The 19,739-nt window shown below is 45.9% G+C and overlaps 1 protein-coding gene across 2 annotated transcripts in view; it reads right to left on the bottom strand.

Annotated features, from left to right (window-relative positions):
• Dnah8 (dynein axonemal heavy chain 8) overlaps window positions 1–19,739 on the bottom strand; it is a 224,162-nt gene that overhangs the window by 103,721 nt on the left and 100,702 nt on the right. For both annotated transcript variants that reach the window (XM_075978795.1, XM_075978796.1), the window contains 10 exons: window positions 17,465–17,607; window positions 16,875–17,009; window positions 16,116–16,238; window positions 14,118–14,331; window positions 12,723–12,832; window positions 11,241–11,404; window positions 9,864–10,056; window positions 8,396–8,518; window positions 5,315–5,445; window positions 1,416–1,569 (listed from right to left, as the gene is read on the bottom strand). In XM_075978795.1, the coding sequence (XP_075834910.1) occupies window positions 1,416–1,569; window positions 5,315–5,445; window positions 8,396–8,518; window positions 9,864–10,056; window positions 11,241–11,404; window positions 12,723–12,832; window positions 14,118–14,331; window positions 16,116–16,238; window positions 16,875–17,009; window positions 17,465–17,607 (1,490 nt within the window). The remainder of the gene's footprint in view (window positions 1–1,415; window positions 1,570–5,314; window positions 5,446–8,395; window positions 8,519–9,863; window positions 10,057–11,240; window positions 11,405–12,722; window positions 12,833–14,117; window positions 14,332–16,115; window positions 16,239–16,874; window positions 17,010–17,464; window positions 17,608–19,739) is intronic.

The raw sequence follows: 19,739 nt of genomic DNA, 5'->3' as shown, positions 1-19,739 counted from the left end.
GGCAGGTTTTATATGGACCCTCAGGGAAAGCACAGGACACCTGGACATTGGTTCCCCAAGGCTACCTGTGTGGGGTGTGTGTGTGTGTGTGTGTTGCCATGTGGGGGGTGTACATTATGTGTGCTGGTGTGTATGAACACGCATGTGGAGGACAGAGGATAGTCTCAGTGTCTTTCTTCAGCACCATCCACCTTGACTCTTGCGACATGATCTCTCTCTCTGACTTAGAACTCACAAAGTAGGCTACGCTGGCTGGCCAGGAAGCCCGAGAATCCACAGAGATTTACCTCTCCAGCAGTGGGATTCCAAGAACTTACCACCATGCATGGCTTTTATTATTATTATTATTATTTATTATTATTATTATTATTATTATTATTATTATAAAACATGGGTTCTAGGGATCAACCTCAAGCAAGCACTTTACTGACCAAACCGTCTCCACAGTCCAGAAAGTCTCCCACTTATGACCCAGCTGGGCACCCTCACTATAAATCTCAGGCATTAGTACAGTTATGTGCTGAGTGCTGGCAACCTTCTCATGAAGTACAAAAGGTGGGTGGCTATGGGAAACAGGAAAGCAAGGCCCACCCCACCTGCTTCCAGCAAACAAATTCATTCAACCATTCTACACTCCCAACTGGCAAATAGGTGGAGTGGTAAAATAAGGCATAGGACCAGGCTGAAGGTAAAAATTAGGCCAGAACTGTGTTTAAGATGGAATAAATAAAGCATAATATATATACATATACATATATATGTATATATATGGAGGTAGGCAGCCTTCATTTCACACAAATACAAAAATAAAATGAAATAACCTACTACATCGTGTGTGCCTAAATCTCATTTCTCAAGTCAAGAATGTATGCAAAACAACCCCGCTTTTGTAAAGTTCCTGTTCTTCCTACACAAATGAGATTTGGATTTAGAGGCTGGGGAGATGGTTCAGCTGATAAAGTGCTCGCGTTGCCAGCATGAATACTTCAATTCCGTCTCCAGAATCCACATTTTAAAAACTAACAAAAGCCAGGTGTGACATAATCCAGGTACCGGGGCCCTGAGTTTAAACCCCAGCGCCTACATAAAAAGCCATGCATAGAGAAACAAGCAAACAAAACAAAAGGTCACGCACAGTGGCGCAGTATTTGCAGTCCCAGCACTGGGGAGATGGAGTCCAGCAGCTCCCAGGGCTCACTGGCCAGCCAGGGTCCCATGCACACCAGCCCAAAACAAACAAGGCAAAGAGAGGTGGGTGGTGACTGAGCAAAGTGAGAGCCACGGACGTCTTGGACGTTCCACATGCAAATTCACACATGCGCACATGTATCCACATACATACACCTAGATGTGGGCGCACGAGCACACGCACATCCACACTTTCTCACTGCGAGCTGCCCCTCTCTGAGACCCACCTCCCCCGAGGACAGCAAGTTATTAAGGTATTCCAGGAACGCCTCGTCTTTTATCTCATTGTCCGTGAAGATGAAGGTGATGCCCTTGCCTTCGGCTCCAGCAACTTTGTACAAGTTCTTTAAGTCTTCTATCAGATTGCTCACATTGTAGGACCTAGAAGAGAGGCAGCAGGTGGTTTTTCAGAGATGTGAGAAGCTGGAGAGACGGCTCAGCAGTGAGGCGTGCTCGCTGCTCTAGCAGAGGACCCGAGTTTGGTTCCCAGCTCCCACACTGGGTAGCTCAAAAGTGCCTGTAGCTCCTGTCCCAGGGGACCTGGTATCCTCTTCTGGTCTCTGCAGACACTGCACACACATCTTGAGCATACAGACGAGCAGGCACACACAAACACATAAACTTAAAAGTAACCCATTAACATATATAATCATAGTTTATTGCAAGGCGCAGTAATAAACCACGATAATTAGAGCAAAACTGCACTGGCTCCAACACACACTGAGTAATGGTGTCTGCCGGAAAAAAAAGGGGGGAGTAGAGATAAAGAACTACATGTTACCATTCAAAATAAGTATGTCTCAAGAACAGAGACGTGGAGCATTTAACGGAGGTGACCTGGAAATAATAATGGGACAGGAAAATGAGAATGAACACTATCCAGCCATCCAAGTCAGCAGATACTGTCCAAGGGAATACACACCTAACACCTAAAACTAATCTGAAATCTGGACGACTTTGGTTTTGGGGGTGGGGAAGTCACACAAATTATGAATAAAATCAGCGACAAATTATATATTGCAGTCATGTGCACAGCTCACTAAGTGGCTAGATACAGGGAGCGCCTACAGATACATTATGTCATTTGGCCTAAGTAACTGAAATACTGTGGAGAGCGGGCTACTGGTTGTGAAGAGGGGGCTTCTTCTATCCACCTGTTTCCTAGTGGACCTAAGTGTCACCGGGATCACAGATTCAGACACAGGCAGGAATCTGGCTCAAAACCAACAAGGGAAGAAGTACTGGAGGCTGGAGTCTCTACCAGCTGGAAGAAGTGCACGGCCCACTCAAGGACAGAACCATGGCTTAGCCAGCCACCGGAAGGCAGGCTCTGTGATTCCACTCTAGGAGAAAGCCCTGGCTTAGCCAGCCACCGGAAGGCAGACTCTGACATCAGCTTTTCCAGTTATCTCAAGAGAAGTCAGCAGTCTATCTTTTAAAATGTTAAAACCTCCCAATTTTTAACTAATTTCTATGAACACATTTTAGCTAATTTCTATTTAACATAGTTTATGCTATCTAATTACATATTGAGAATTTCATACATGAGGATTGTATTCACATCATTTCACCTCTCTCTCTGCTCACTCCCCTCCTCCCACATCCTTCTCATGCTCTCTCAATTTTTTTTGTAAATGGAGACTGTACCTTTGTTTCCTGGCTGCCCAGGTCCAGATGATCATGCAAAAACTATATTAATTACAACTGTTTGGGATTCCCCTCTGTATGCTGTGAAAATGTTTTATTACCATTGGTTAATAAAGAAGCTGCTTTGGCCTATGACAGGGCAGAATAGAGCAAAACAGGAAAAGAAAACTGAATGCAGGGAGAAAGAAGGCAAAGTCAAAGAGACGCCAAGTGCTGCCAAAGGAGATAGATGCCAGAACATTACCGGTAAGCCACAGCCTCGTGGTGATACAGATTAATAGTAATGGGTTAATTTAAGATGAAAGAGCTAGATAGGAATACACCTAAGCTATTGGTCATACAGTGTTGTATTTAATATAGTTTCTGTGTGATTTATTCAGGTCCGGGCAGCCAGGAAATGAACAAGCAGTTTCTGTTTACAAATGGTGCCCACTATCTGGCATGGATCCACATAAGACCTAAAACATATTTTTTTTTTAAAAAAAAAAAGGGGGGGGGGACTTCTAAACTCACAAAAACGGGAGCCAAGTACAGTTTTTTGTAGCCCCAGATTTTCAAACAGGCTCTTTTTGCTGGTGGTGAGCAGAGGCATGGCTCCTTTAGGAGAAGGCTTCCTGTCTTAGCCTTAGCAACAAAAACTGTGAGGCTTCTTTAAGAGAAGGCTTCCTGATTCATACTGGTTGCACAAATGGCTCTGGCTCTTTCGGGAGGTCCTGCTATGAAGCACTTAAATGGGGTTTGTGAGCGGAGTGCTACAAGTTGCTTAATGGTGACATAGACATGCTGCATCCCTGGAGCTGGGGTTGTGAGCACAGCTCATAGAAGCTGGTGGTGAAGATAACCTCTGCCATATGGGATGAGCCAGAGCCAACAGGCAAAGCCTCAGCCTTCATCCTAGCCATGCAGCTTAGCATTTTAAGAAGAGCTTCTGGTCAGAAAAGGATTACAGATATGCAATAAAGACAGATTCAGGAAAAAATAAACCTTTGAATGGGTCATAGTATGTTTTAAAAAATGCACGTAGACTTAAGAAAAAAAGAAAATGGGTATAGGCATTTAAGAAAGAATAGTTTTAAAGATAAAACAAAGTCTTTAAAGAGACAGTAAAAGTAATATAAAAATGCCACATAAAGATGGAAAATATACAGAGAGTCTGGATTGTGTATACTATTTTTTTTAAATTGTTTGACTGTTAATGAGTTAACTGCAGAGAGACATTTGATTCTGAGGGCTGCTAAGCTAAACCAACATATATATTTTTTAAAGGTTTCTTGACTTCAAAATTTGAGTCTAAGGATTTGTTACTTTGGAAAAGAGGTTCTGCTTTTGTTTCTACAGAAGATGAGAACCTATGGATTCCTTCCAGGCTGATGTGGTTTGATGGAACAAAACCCCCCCAAAGGTCTCCAGGAACCCAGAAAATACTTCACCCAATAAATAATAGGAGGCAGTTTGGAGAAAACAATGCCCAAATTCCCAAAATTATTGTTTATGAATGTTTTTTTCACTTTAAAAGGGTTGATTATAAATGGCTAACATTCACAATCAATCTCTAAAGAAAAACAAGGCTATAAGATATAGAAATGAATTCTTGGCATTGGTATGGATCATGGTCTACTGATACAAATTTAAGATTGATTTTATTACACTGTGTATATATGTATTTCTGCTCTTGCTTAAGGTATTGTGTTTGTGCAGCTCATTTAAAAACATAATATATAATTAAAATTACAGATTAATAGAAAGTAATTTATAATAGTCAAACTGTAGTCATGTTAGTTAGGTTTTCTAGACATACAGAGATATATTTCAGTTAGATAATCTTCAATACTTCAAAGATACACAGAATATGGCATTTAAGAGGTTTTAAACACTTAGACTTTTCTCAACAGTGAGACATGTCTACCCCCGGTCACACCAATTACTGCAGAGAGGTTGATGGGCATTGAAGAAACGTGTTATGGAATTTGCCTTCAATGTAACAAGAGTAGCCATTTGGGCAAAAAACAAATCTCTCTGTGGCCATTGATCGCCTGTTGCTCTTCATCTCTGGGTAGGGGCTGACGAATATCTCCCACCCACATTGGCATGTCAACTGGTGCTGTCGTGGAGGTCTTTGCCTGTGGGTGTACTACTTACCCATAATCTGCGTAAATCTTCTTATATACGAGATTTTACTTAGAAATAGAGGGCCAGAAAGATGGCTCAGTGGGTAAGAGTACCTGCTATCAGACCCGATGACCTGAATCCAATCCCTCAGGACCCACATGGTGGGAGAAGAAAACAGGCACCTGAATGCTTTGGCATGCCCACATTTATACACACACACACACACACACACACACACACGCACACACACAAAGTAAGTAACAAGTATTCAAAAAAGAAATGAGGTAAAGCGATACACCAAAGCTTTCGGTTTCTTAACATAAACATTTAACTACGGGATAACATGCCATTAAGTTTCATCCCATCTCACCTGGTTAATGTTATCTGAAATATTTGATATCCAGCAATAAAAGACGCCAATCTCGAAAGGCTCTGCTTTCCTGAGCCGCCGACACCCACCAGCAGTGCGTTCCCACAGGAAGTTCGGATTATTCGAGAGATCTATTGTTTGAAATAAGAGTTTATCAGAAAAAATGGGTGCAAATGTCTACATTTTCTTGCACTAACAGGGTCAAAGTCTGACCACGTGTTTCCAGACTACTTTAGACTCATTCTTAATAATGCTATGTCTTGGCTTTTGTTGTTGTTTTAAGATGCCACATTGTTTTATTTAACTCAGTTTCTTTCATCAATTTGTGTGTTCATTCACATGTATGTCACATCTGTGTATGTGTGTGTCACATGTGTGTGTCGAGGGGGTGCCTCCAGAGGTCAGAGGAGGGTGCTGGATGACAATGAGCCACCCAACATGGCTGCTGGGAACTAAACTCAGGTCCTGTGCAAAAGCAGCGAGTACTCTTAGCTGCTAAGATGGCTCTCCAGCCTGTCCAGTTTCCTTTGCCCATAAAAAAAAAAAAGTAGGTTTTACTCTCTCCAGTTTCCTAACTGTTCTGTGTGCTTACGGGCATGTACCATTGCTTTTATTTTTTAAATTTATTTTGTTTACTTGTGAGTATGTGTAGGCAGGGGTACGTGTTGTACAGGTACCCAAGGAGCCCAGAAGAGGATATCAGATCTGCTGGAGCTGGAATTGCAGGCAGTTGAGAGCTAACCAATGCGGGTCATAGAAACCAAACACCAGTCCTCTGGAAGGGCAGCAAGAGCTTTAAACCTCTGAGCCGTCTCTCCAGCCCTCGTTTAATTTCTTTAAGACTTTGTAGATGCTAAGGATACACAAAGTGTAAGAAAGGGTTAAAGCTGATTGTGTATAGTCTGCCGTCTGTTACAAGGAATCATACAGACACTGATGGACAAGGAATACTGCCATCTCTCTTCACAAAGTATCAAACTTCTGTGATTAGCAAGAGTAAAGGGGATACTTTTACAGAAAGCCTGTGGGAGCTACCCTCCCACCTGGTGTGGCTTCTCTGTGACAGATTCCTGCAGTTCAGATAAAGGGCAAATGGGGGCTCAGAGCTTATGCTGACCATGTGAAGACACCGCAAAAAAAGGCCGTCTTTTAGTCTTTTATGCTAATGCCACCAACTAGGAAGAATGCAGGTGGCTCATTGAATCCATTAGTATCCATAAAGGTATCTATTTTAAAAGATTTTATTTATTTTGTTTTATGTCATGTTTTGTCTGAGTGTCTGTCTGTGTACTGCATGTATGCAGTGCCCAAAGAGGCCAGAAGAAGCGACAGGTCCTCGGGACTGGAGCTAGAGACAGTCAAGATACTGTGTGGGTGCAGGGAACCAAACCTGGCTCCTCTGGAAGAGCTCCCAGTGATTCTAACCACTGAGCCATCTCTCCAGCCCCTTTAAAAGTTACTGTTTTTTTTTTAACATATGATACATCTGATAACACTTTGGTTACACATGGATTACATCACATTTTACACCTAGATGAGGGTCTCAAGGCCTCTGAGTCGTTGCCATGGTAGGAGTTTAGTAACTAATGAGTTAGATGTGTCATGTGCAAACCTTGAGACACTAAAGAATTTCACTAACTTTGAGACTGTATCCATGCATGATGTCATCACTGCTAGGAAGAATTTCTCTTCCATCATCCAATCACATAAGGGAATAACCTGTCTGGCAGCTTTTCATCGATGGATCACACCATGCTACCTCTAAATATTTGATTGAAAGCGTCACCTCAGCCCCTAACATCCTTATCCAAAAGTCTGGAATGTTTGGCTGGTGGCTTCACTCCAGCCCCTGGCATTCATTTTGGAATGTTGGGTAGAAAGTTCCATTTCAAGCCCCTTCCCCTGGGGGTTGCTTCAGTTCAAACTCCACCTCCAAGAAAGCCCATCAAACGGTGACCCCTCCCCAGGGAGAGTCAAGACCACTCCCACAGGCTATTTAAACTGCACCCCAGAACAAACACGTGGTCTTTCTGACCCCCCTTTGCCCTCTCCGTGGTTACCAGTCTTCCTCCCCAGGGGGCTGAAGGGCCACCCCAGAGCCTGGCATCCATTAAACCTGGGCATTTTCCTAATTTGGTTTGATTTGGATTACTGCATTGGTGGAGAGGTTTGTCAGGCCAGAAAAACTTAACAAATAGCTCTTTTTCTATCCAATGCGCCTTTCTTTCCCCTCCCTGTCAGTTTGTCCCCAGTCTGCTCTCCAGCCAGAATGCTGACACTTTTTCAAAGTGTCTTTTCATCCCTGGGCAACAAGATTCCCACAATAGGGCTGTGGAGATTGCTCAGCAGATAAGAGTCTTTGCTATGTGCCTGGCAGTGGTGGTGCATGCCTTTAATCCCAACTCTTAGGGGGCATAGACAGCCTGTGAGTTCAAGGCCAGCCTGATCTACAGAGTGAGTTCCAGGACAGCCAGGGCTACACAGAGAAACCCTGAGAGAGAGAGAGAGAGAGAGAGAGAGAGAGAGAGAGAGAGAGAGAGAGAGAGATCTTGCTGTGCAATCATGGGGACCAGAGTTCAAATCCCAGCACCCTGGCATGTAAAAAGCCAGGAATGATCATACACCCCTGGCATTATGAGGGGCAGAGGCAGGAGGGCCACCAGAGATGGTTGGTTGCCAGAGATCCAGTTTCAACGAGAGCTCCTCTGCCAAGGGAATAACGTGGAGAATGACAGACATCTCCCTGGCCTCTTGTGAGCATGGGCACACATGCCTGCACACGCAATAATTAAGCAGAACTCCAAGAAAGAACATTTCTTCACGAGCTGCTGGGGCTTCCTCTGAGAGTGGAGAGCACTCAGAATCAGAATGCCACGAGTTCTGGGCACGAAATCCATCTGCCCTTGGAAAACACAGGTAAGTGGGCTCTTAATAATTCACCGTTTTCAGAAACAGGGAGCTGATTCAACCATGGCTGCTCTCTCTCCTCGGTGTTGCCCGGTAGGACGGATGCTCTCACCGCACATCTACCTAAGAACCTAAGTTAACAACATCCACCTCCCCAGGAAGCGTCAACACGACCTTAATGAGGTGAGTCATTGCATCTTTAAAAAACACCAGGTCAAGAGATGTGCCTCTGATGATCTCGTTGAACTGCCTCTGGTAGAACTGGAGTTTCTCACACAGAAATTCGAAGGTTGGCACCTATAAGAGAGGAAAAATAATTTGTAAGGTCCAAATTTTTGTTATGTAGCAAGTATTTTTTTCTGTTTTTAGTCTGTGTTTTCGTAGTTTAGCTTTTTGAAAATATACAGAAATTTTACGTTTTCTATTTTTAGTCTCTGTTTTCATAGTTTAGCTTTTCGAAAATACACAGACATTTTATGTTGTTTATGTGACCAAATCCACAAGTCTGTTGCCCTGAAGCAAAGCCTTGCCTACTGTACTTTACATAATTCTTTTGCTCAGCCTGCTCTTTATAATTGCGCTGTCATGCAATCTTCTCCCCTCCCCCAAATGCATTTGAAATTTTGGTTTTGTTTCATTAAATCTACATTTTTTTTTGATTTTTCGAGACAGGGTTTCTCTGTAGCTTTTTGGTTCCTGTCCTGGAACTAGCTCTTGGAGACCTGGCTGGCCTCGAACCACAGAGATCCGCCTGCCTCTGCCTCCCGAGTGCTGGGATTAAAGGCGTGCGCCACCACCGCCCGGCTAAATCTACCTCTTTTTGCTTATTTTATGTTCATGTGTACGCGTGTTCCTGAATGAGCTTTTGCAAACTATATATCTCCAGAGCCCTTTGAGCCAGAGGTGTCAGACACCCTGGTCCTGGAACAACACAGGGTTGTGAGCCGCCATGGGGGTGCTGGGAACTGAACCCAGGTCCTCTGCAAGAGCACTCAGTGCTTTCAGCTACTGAGCCATCTCTCCAGTGCCCAATCTATTAATATGGGAAGACGGTATTTAATCAATATTTAATTCACTGAAGTTGTATCACACCAATTCCTCAATGCTTTATCGAGGGACCGAGGCTGTTGGACAACTCACTTTCAAGGTGACATTTTCTGACTTGGGACTGTTGGCAAAGGCTGGCCAAACTTCCTTAATGGCTAAACTAGCAGCTATTTCAGCTTGGTGATCCTTAGCATTTCTACGGCCATTACTCCACTCTGCTCTTGCAAGGCAACCATAGACAAAATATAAACAAGTGTACATGACTATGTTTCAATAAAACTTTATCTAAGAACTTTAACATTTGAATTCCATATAATTTACAATGTTTATCCTTACCTATCTATCCATCCATCCATCTGTATCTACATATCTCTCTATTTGAAGCCCATTTTGAGGATATTTAGTGCTGCCTGTGTGTGCACGGGTGTTGGACCATCTCCTAAAACATAGGTAGCCTCTCAAGGCCTTGAAGGAAAGTGACTCTAGCCATCAACTGTCAATGCGCCCTTAGCTGACACAAGACATGACATCTTCATCCATCCACGCTGAGAAAGAAAATGTTTCCTGAAAACCTCGAAGACATAAAAATAAGTACCAGTTCGTAGATTTTGGGCACTTCAAACATGGTGTCTTCAGGTTCGTCCCCCGTGGGTTCGGGCATGTCCCGGAGGAAATCCACAAAGTATGGTTCGGGGAGAATATTTGACGCAATCTCAGGGCTGATGTTCTCTTCGACAGCCCGAATGAGCTGAAAATTGAACCACTGTTCGTCTTCAGGGGTTATAAACCTGAAACGACAGGGCAGTGAAAAGAAGACAGAAGAGAGAGGCGACCTCTCTACCCAATCCTGCACCTTCCTGCCTCACGACAGGACAGCCCTGTGGCTTAGGTGAAGTCAACAGGTCCCTGTGACTTGCAGGGCAGTGAGGAGCAGGCACGTGACCCTCACTGCGTCAGACTTGCAGTGCCACAGAGGGAAGACAGAGGGGCTGGCATAGGAAGACTCCACCTTTGTGCCAGAATGTCGTGGCTCCCACTCTAACCTCAGGAGCCTGGTGGCTTCACAGACAAACCACAGTGAAGGAAACTGCAGCTCAGAGAGATGACTGAACTTTAACAGGGTGACACGAGACTCCAGCCAGGCAATGATTACAGATTTTAGAAAATCCACAGCTGAAACTCACTGCTAAATTGTATCAGCTCTCAATGGTGAGGTGGGCCAGTAGGAGGAGCTGTTACAGCAGGGTGGGGTGAACTGACAGAGAAGTGTCTTAAATAGATTGGCAAGTGGGAAACAGCATTAATACTGTTCAAGCTTCTTTGAAAATTGGTGCACAGAGGCTGGAGACATGGCTTAGCTGTTAAGGGCCCTGGCTGCTCTCCCAGAGGTCCTGAGTTCAATTCCCAGCAACCACATGGTAGCTCACAACCATCTGTAATAAGACCTGGTGCCCTCTTCTGGCCTGCAGGCATACATGCAGACAGAACACTGTATATACAATCAATAAATGAAGAGAGAGAGAGAGAGAGAGAGAGAGAGAGAGAGAGAGAGAGAGAAGAAAACTGGCACACAGGCCAAGGAGATGGCTCAGTGGACAAAATGCTGCCGCACAAGCATAAAGCCCTGAGTGTGGACAGCCAAGGTCGTTGTAAAAGCCAGGAGCAGCAGCATGCCCCTTGTCACCCTAGCTGTAGGAAGGCAGAGGCGGGAGGAGCCTTGGCACTCTCTGGCACATCAGCCTAGCTGAATTAGTGAGCTCTGGATTCAGTGAGAGACCGCGCCGCAAAAAAAAAAAAAACCTGGAGAAGTGTTGAAAAAGATACCAGGCACATGCACACATGCATGTGTGTGCGCACGCACAATCTGAGACAATAATCCATACTCCACGGATCTGAGAAGGTAACGCAAGTGTTAATCTAGGCATTTAGCTTCTCGGGCCACGTGTGTAAACCTCAGGGTTGCAGTGCACACCTGTCTGCGATCACTCTGTTACACTCGTGCTTGAAGAGGGACATGAGGGTGGGGATTGAGTCACACTCTTCGGCTTTTATGGTTAGCATCCCTTGCCAAATTCTCGAAAGATCGCGAAGGTTAAAGATGTAATGAAATTTCGAGGGCGTCGGCAGCATCTTCACCTGGAGATGAGAAACGAGGTTAATACTCTCAGTTTGATTCTCAGATAAAAATTAAGCATAGAAATTTTTATGTGTTTTGTTTGCTTGTGTATGTCTGTGCGCCACAGGGGTGCAGTGCCCAGAGACACCAGAAGAGGGCATCAGACCCCAGGAAGGCCACAAGAGCAGTCGGTGCTCTCAGTCATCTCTCCAGCCCCCATCACAAATCCTATTTGAGATAGGACCTGGAGGGTAAAGAAACCAAAACCAAGTTCATGTTTTCATCATAGCATCGATGTCAGAAAAAAAATAAAATCATAAATAAGTAACACAAAAAATATTAAAGCCAGGAACCTTTAAAACAGGGTGGATTCAAGAAAAATGTAAAGAGAGAGACAGCCTCCAACTCCTGGTGTGCTACCACAGGTCAGCCTCAAACAAGTCCCTTTGCCATGAATTCCCAAGAACCACGTGAACTGGGGAAAACCATGCCCAGTGACAGCCGACCTCACTAGTGCACATGGACGGGTGAATGGACAAAACCACACACATACATGGGTTTCCTATAAACGCACGGCTATGTGGACATGAAAATCCATCATAACAAAAACTGAAGATGAACTGGTGATCATGAAGGCAAGAATGACTGTTCACACTCAGGTTCAAATAAGCTACTTTCTTGTGTGCGGTTTATGCATGTGCAGTTGTTGCTGTGTATGCAGGTGTGTAGAAGCCAGAGGTTGACATCAGGCATCTTTCCTCTATCATTTTCCCACCTCATATTTTGACACAGTGTGCTTGAAGATCAAAGATTTGGCAAAACTAGATGGCCAGCGACCCCATCAGGTCCTATTTGTCTCTGCCTCCCGGAGCTAGGATTACAGGCATGTTGCCAAGCTTGTCTTTTTACATGGATGCTCAGGATGCTCGCACAACATACAGTTTACTGACTAAACTGTCTCCGCACCCCCAAGTAGCTTCTGCAGATTGCGCTGATTGAAGTCAGACGGTCCGACGCGCACCCACAGCACTAGCTCGGGAAACACTCACTGCTCACAGAGGACGGTTTTTCTGTACCCTACGGAGTTCGTCAGGTTTTTAAAGACTTATTTATTTTTATGTTGTGTGTACAAGCGTTTTTGTCTCCATGTATGTCTGTGTACCGTGTGTGTACACATGCCCACAGAGGCCAGAAGCAGGCATCTGATCATCAGACAGTTGTGGGCACCATGAGGGGGCGGGAAACAGAGCCTGGATCCTCTGCCAGAGCCAAGAGTGCTCTTGGCTGCCGAGCCCTCTCTCCACCCCGAGTGTGCCATTCTTAATGAGCTGGAGTTACCTTGGTCCATTGCCACAGCACTCGGCCCACCGAGACGAGGTTCCCGATCATCTCACATATTTCAGGCTTGAACTTTCTGCACGGATCAAAGTACCCACAGCCAATAACTCCTGGGGAGAACATAAGACGGAAGGCACACAGTCGTTTTTAAAGGTCACAGGGCACGTGTTTATTCTAGTGAATAAATCATTCCAAGATTGACTACCTAGCAGGGATGAGCACTGTAAGTCAGAGGGGCCCAGCCATCCTTAGAGGCAGTGGGTCATGTACGGACTCATGCTTAATCCTCCCAGCAGCCATCCACAGCTGGGTCCTTAGTCTACATGTATTTTATTCTGTGCTTCGGCATGAGGCCGGGGACCAACTTTAACAGTTTTCTCATAAACATTACAGACTGTTCCTGTCTCTTCCAATTTCCAGTGCCTGCCACATCAAGCAATCATGTCAATCTATGCTCTATTTCATGGTTTTTCATAGTGCATGTTATAGATGCCAAATTTGGTACCAATAACCTGAATTTCATTAACACTTCAAAGCACTGGTTATTACTGTTAACTCACGGCGTGTGTGGAAGGACTGTCACTCACCAGCCAGATTGCCCTGACAAAACACAGAGCTTCCTCTACCACGCGTGCGCTTGTGTATGTGTGTGTGTGTGTATGCATGTGTGTGTGTGCTTGGCTGTGTGTGTGCATGTGTACACAGGTATACCCATATGTGTGCATATGTGTGTATGTACAGGTATACTTACATGTGGGTATTTGAGCATGTATGTGTCTGTGTATATGTATGTGCATGCGTGTGCATGCTTGGGTATGTGTGTGCACATGTGTACAGGAATTCCCGTGTGTGTGCGTGCGTGTGCACATGTGTGTCCTCAGGCCAGAGGACAACCTCAGCTGTTGCTCCTCAGGTACCACACACTTTTTCTAAGACAGACTCTCTCATTGGCCTGGAGCATGCCAAAATGACTACGCTGGCTGCCCAGCAAACCCCAGGATACTCCTGCCTCTGTACCCGGCACAGGGACTACTGTGGGACTGAACTCAGGTCCTCTGACTTACATGGCCAACATTACCAACCAAGCCACCTCCTCGCCCCTCCCTCCCTCCTTAGGCCAGCATCTACAAGGTTCTTCCTGAGTATCTTGAGTCCTAGAACATACTACCAACACCATGTTATAGATGCCAAATTTGGTACCAATAACCTGAATTTCATTAACACTTCAAAGCACTGGTTATTACTGTCATCTTAATGCTGGTGTTTAGCTGTCCATTTCAGATACCTCATCCCCATTCCAGACGCACTCTTAAGAGTAGCTCTTAAGTAAATTTTTCTGTGGTTTGTATCCATTATATGATGCAATAGGAAATTACGCGTTTAGAGTACTCGTACCGAAAATCTTGTCTATAGAAGTATTTGAAGGCAGCGTGCAGTTGAACACGGTGAACTGTCTTTTTAGGCGCTGTGGGATGTCATTCCGTCCCCCTCCAGGATGGATCATGGCCGCGATGAGCTGTACGTCTACGATGGTGGTGAAATCCCCAGGCTTGTCCAAGCTGTACATGCCCTCCATTTCCATCATCTGCCGCACGATCTCGTTCGTTATCTGCAACGTACCACCAACCCTCAACTCCTTAGAATATATAGATGTGATTATCAGAGAACATCCCTTCCATGGAGGTGTGCTTGTCATTCTGACCATCACCTGCAAGGCACCTCGAATGAAATGACACCGGCGTCTGGTGTGAGGCCAGGGTGCCCCTCATTATACTGCTAAAACAAATTTCCAAGTCAGTTTAGCTAGGGGACGGCTGTGAAATGCTTGGTGCACTGGCAACAGTGCTCAGAGCTACAAGTTTGATTCCAGACCCCTCCCACACTCACTTCATATCAGAACACGGAGTGGCCTCGGCCCAAGGTGTCTTTGACACCAGGAACCACTCAACATTTCCCTTTGGAGGTGACAGACTCTTCCCTGTAGCTCTAGCTCTGCTGACGTGTCCTCCTCCTCAGAGAAAAAGTCTCTTGCCTTGGTTCCTGAGGCACGAGTCTTTCCAGAATCCTCTGATGTCTCTGGATCACTCCCTGCCCATGGTTCACCCCCACACGCTCACATTTAACTGTTTTCCAGGGCTCCCCCACTTCTCATGATTCCCGCCACAGCACCGGAACTCCACATCCCCAAGATTCTCAAAGCGGTTGCTCTGGCTTTAGCCTCCCTTCCAGGCTCCAACTCTGTGTGTTCAAATGTATTCTGTTTGGGTATCTCCAAGGGGACCACACACAAGCACCCCCAGTAGAACAGTCTTTCATCCAACCAGTGTTCATCCACTGTGTGCCAGGCTCTCTTTAGACACACACAAAAATCCATCTTCATGAAGCATGCATTCTTTGCGGGAGACGAAACGCACAGGCGTATGCTTATGGGCGAATAAAATACTGTAGCATAAATGCTTCGGCGGACATAAAGCAGGGAGATGGCACGCAAGGCTCCCAGGAGGGGCGCCTCACTATGGAGAGCAGCGAGAGTCCCAACAGGTTGATTCCTGAATTACAGATGATTCGTCGACAAACAAGTTTGGGCTATTTCGAGTCTGACTTGACATCCCTCGAGGAACAAATGAGTTTAGAGCCCAGGGCAACGAAGGCAGGCCGGAGCGAAGCGCGCCTCCACCTCTGAGAACTGCGAAGGTCCTCCGGCCCTGATGTAGAGCAGAAGCACGAAGAACCACACAAGGATTGCTCTCAGGGTGGGCACTGAGAGGCCAGTGGGTCCTAGGGCAAGGGTCACAAAGAGCAGGAACAGGGACAAAGGGCCAGGCTTGGTGGACTCAAGCTAAATGGAGCTCCCAAGGCTGGCTTTGTCACCAGGAGCCAATCAGAAACATGTCAGATGCTGGCCACATCGGCAAGGTCCTCTAATGGGGACCGGCTTGGGTTGACAGATGACAGCAAGGGGATCATGGTCTGCCATTGGGTGAGTGAGTGGGTGGGTGAGAAGCGGTGCCTTGCTGCTCTATTTGGGATCAGTTGGCTAGTAGGTGGTCATGAGAGAGAGGGAGCACGGATGAAACCTGGGGCAAGGCTGGATGGAGCAGGGAAGCCAGAAAGGGCATGCAGTCAAGATGCCAAGAGGACGTGAAGGATCTTACCAAACCATAGATGGGTTCAGAAGGGAGAAGACAGAGGGCTGAGAACTATGATTAGACTCAGTGTGCAGGTGGTTGATAAAGGGAAAACACTGGGCTGGAAGGAGGCTCAGCAGCTGGGGTGCCTCTTTCAGAGGACCCCATTTCACCTCCCTGTGCCCGCCTCAGATGACACACCATCTCCTGCAACCCCAGCTCCAGGGGAGTTACACATCCGCTGCATCAAGCTCCTAAGGCATACCTGATCTCCCCACTCATTGATCACCGGCATATTAATGTCATCAATAAACACAGTCATCTTCCTCCCTCCTGGGGGCCCGTAGGTGCTTCCCATCCTCTTATCCACGTAGCTTTCGATTGTTCTCTAGAGAAAAGAAAGTGGTGTGTCATGGCCACTGGATTTCCATCCTTAAGACTCACCATGTTTTCAAAACAGAATAGAATTTATTACAACCAGGTAAGTTCGAGCATAATTGTTAAATATGCACCTTAAGTAGCATCAAGAGATGGTTAACCATCGATATACTAAAACTGATATGCTCTGAGCCCAGCCTCAGGTTCAACAGTAAGCCAAAATACACTACTTGGATTTGGCTTCTAATTCAGTCATGAGACAGCAAACTTAGCTATGGAGAGAGAGATGCCTTTAAAGGGTAACTCAAGAGTCCTCGTTGCTCTGGCAGAGGCCAGCTTTGGCTCACAGCACCCACACAGCAACTCAAATGTCAATCTTAGGAAATCCAGCACCTCCTGCAGGCCTCTAAAGGCACCTGCATGCATATGGTACACATAAATTCATACACATACACACACATGTACACACACACCCGCAAATAAAAATCAATCAATAAATCTTTAAAAAAGAAAGCAGACTTAGCTGATGCCAACCGCTCAATCGCATGTCCAGGGAAACACACAGAGAGCACACTCATTTTACCGGAACCACCACCTGAAAATCTTTAGCATGTTTAATATCACCACAGCTAATGGCGGCTTCTACCTGAAACATCATGGGCTCCGTGGCAGAGGAAAAATTTAGACTCTTGGAGAGCTGTACTTCGGGGTCATATTTCTTCAGATAGGCCTTCACCATCACAGTCTTCGCGGTCCCCTGCTCTCCCGTGAGCAAAACAGCCTGCAAGAGTGGAAGAGCAGGGCTCCTGGTGCCGCACTGTGTTGGCGCCAAACTCCCTGTGGCTCTCCTTATTACTCGCCTCCCCATGAGTCAACCCCACGCTGTTTTTCAATTGTTTTTCTGCAGCCACAGCTACATTCAGACCAATCCCAGAGAGCCTAAAGGTTGAAAAGTGCACACAGCAATATCAGGGTGCTGGAAGAGAATACGGCTGCCTATTTGCATGCCCATTAGGGCACAGAAGTGTGTCTGGAAGGCGACGGCCACATTCCTCATCAGTGGAGACAAGGAGGAAGACCATTCTGGAACCTGAAGCCACTGTCAGAAGGGGTTCCCTCTCCAGTGACACTCCGTCCAGGCCCTTGTGTTGGGATTTATGTATTCTCCCTGCTGTAGATGAGAGGTAATGTGTTTCTTACATGGTTTGGGGCCACCTAAGAGCTCACTACACTTACTTTATGCTGTTTTGCAATCGTGTCTATCAAAAAATTGGTCCTGATGTTGTCAACGTTGGGAACCAAGATGGATGAATACTCTGGAATGCTGTCCGTTGGGTAGAAGTAAGGCTGCAGCCTCTTGTTCCAGTGTTCCCAGTCACCTACACGGCAGGCAGAATTTTATCAACATGTGTCCTCGGATGCTTATGTAAAGCTATACAAATGCCAAGTGCTAGAAACAATCGCTTAGATCATACAAAACACTAAAATGCTTTCCTAAAACATCAATACATCTACTTATCTAATGCTCCTCCTTTCGCTCTTGCCAATGGCTATTTGCTCACTCATTTATTCCTTTCATGTGTGTGCGTATGTGTGTGCATATGTGTGCTTGTCCATGTGCGTCTATGCGTATGGAGGTCAGAGAAATAACCTCTGGTGCGACTTTCCCTCAGATGTCATCCACCATGGATTTTTTGTTTGTTTATTTTGTTTTTAGACAGATGATCTCGCTGGTCTGGGGCTCACCAATCACGCTGGCCGCCCAGTGAACACAAAGCACCCTCTCGTCTCCTCTTCCCCGGGGTTGGGGTTACATGCGTACACACAACACCAGCTTTTCTACATCTGTTCTGGGGATGAAACTCGGGCCCTCCCACTAACATGGCAAGCATTTCCCTGCCTGAGGTTATCTCCTAGCCCACCAGTGGTAATTCATATCTTCCTATGCTTTTAGCCTCTGATACCTCTAATAACGGCTTTATCACTTTTATTGATCTTTACAAAGAACCATCTTTCGGTTCCATCTTTTTTCTATTCCAGTTTCTATTTTGTTGATTTCTGCTGGCTCTTCTGTTTACATTGGGGTTAATTGAAACCTTTATTCTTTTGAGATACAAACAGAGCGCTACAAAGTCTGAATGTTTTACAGTCTACAGCATGCTGAAAACGTTTCTTTGCTCTTGAAAAGATGAACTCTGAGAGTGGGCTGCTCCGTAACTGTCAGGAAGTACAGAAGCAAGGAGCCCGCACCTCGAGCTGCATGTCTGTCTACCTCTTAGCATGGGCTCGATGTCATTTTCAAGTCCGTGCAGTTTCACTGCTTGCGCATCTGCCATTCTGTTTCCACTCTTTTCCGGCTCCTCCTCTCCGTGCAAGTCCCTCTGCAGTGGCGTTCCACCCTGAAACCCTAACCCAGCCTCCTCCTCCACATCCATCCCTTCCTGCCCTGATGAGGCTGGTGGTTCTGGTTGGGTTCCCTAAGCACCTGCTAGAAGCCACCTTCTCGCATGACTTGGTTCCCTTTCTGCCTTTGCCCAGTGTCTAAAAGGACTGTTCCATACACTGAGCCCCACTTGCTGATGTCAGAGGCTACACCCAGACTGGAACGCCAGCTGGTCTGGAAGCAGGGACTTCTAAATCTAAGAATCTCTCCAAAAGTGCTCGTGTCTGATGATGACAAGAATACACACATACACACACATGCACACATATATACATGCCTACACACACGATACACACGCACACCCATATACATCCACACAGAGGCACATAAATACACACATGCACACATAAAAACACATATGCACACATATACAAAGACAGATACACACATGCATTCAAACACACCCACACACAAATTGAAGGGTGAGCTAGTCACGAACTGAGAGCCCTTTACGAGCACAAGATATGAAAAGCTTTGGTTCACTTCGTGGGCACAGATGCCTGGGCATACAAATTTCATTGTCACTAATCACAGCACTAATCATTTAGAGTGGGAAGACCAGAGAAGGTTCAGGAGATGGCTCAGCGACTAAAGGAGCTCGCCACCGAGCCTGACCGTTTGACTTCAGTCCCGGGAACCACAGAGTGGGAGGAAGAGAACCAACTCTCACAAGCTGTCTTCTGACCTCTACACTCCTACTGTGGTACAATTCATCTGTTCCAATCCTTCCAAACACAGATGTGCACCTCTTCCCATTAGCCAGGTTCTCGCACCCTCCACGGTGCCTAGGGAATGCAGAAGCTCTCCCTTCAGCCCTTGGCAGGGTCAGGTGGGTGCGGCTGTCCAGCAGCTATGGAAAGAGACCTAGGAAGTCTTTTTCCTTAAAGAGACTGAGAACGAGCCCTCTGCTGGTTCCACCTCCCGGCTGTTTCCACTTCCTGAGGCCTCTGGAGGTTCCGGGAGCTGTACAACAAATTATTTCTCAACTAGTAGTTAGCGGCGTCCTGCGTGTTAAATCAAAAGCCTCGTACCGTCTGCTTTCCTGCCGTCTGGATTCTTTTTATTGCT

The sequence above is a fragment of the Microtus pennsylvanicus genome, chromosome 7 (assembly GCF_037038515.1).
Source record: "Microtus pennsylvanicus isolate mMicPen1 chromosome 7, mMicPen1.hap1, whole genome shotgun sequence".
Classification (NCBI taxonomy): domain Eukaryota; kingdom Metazoa; phylum Chordata; class Mammalia; order Rodentia; family Cricetidae; genus Microtus; species Microtus pennsylvanicus.
The sequence above is the reverse complement of the archived record's forward strand: the minus strand, read 5'-3'. Positions and strand labels throughout refer to the sequence as shown.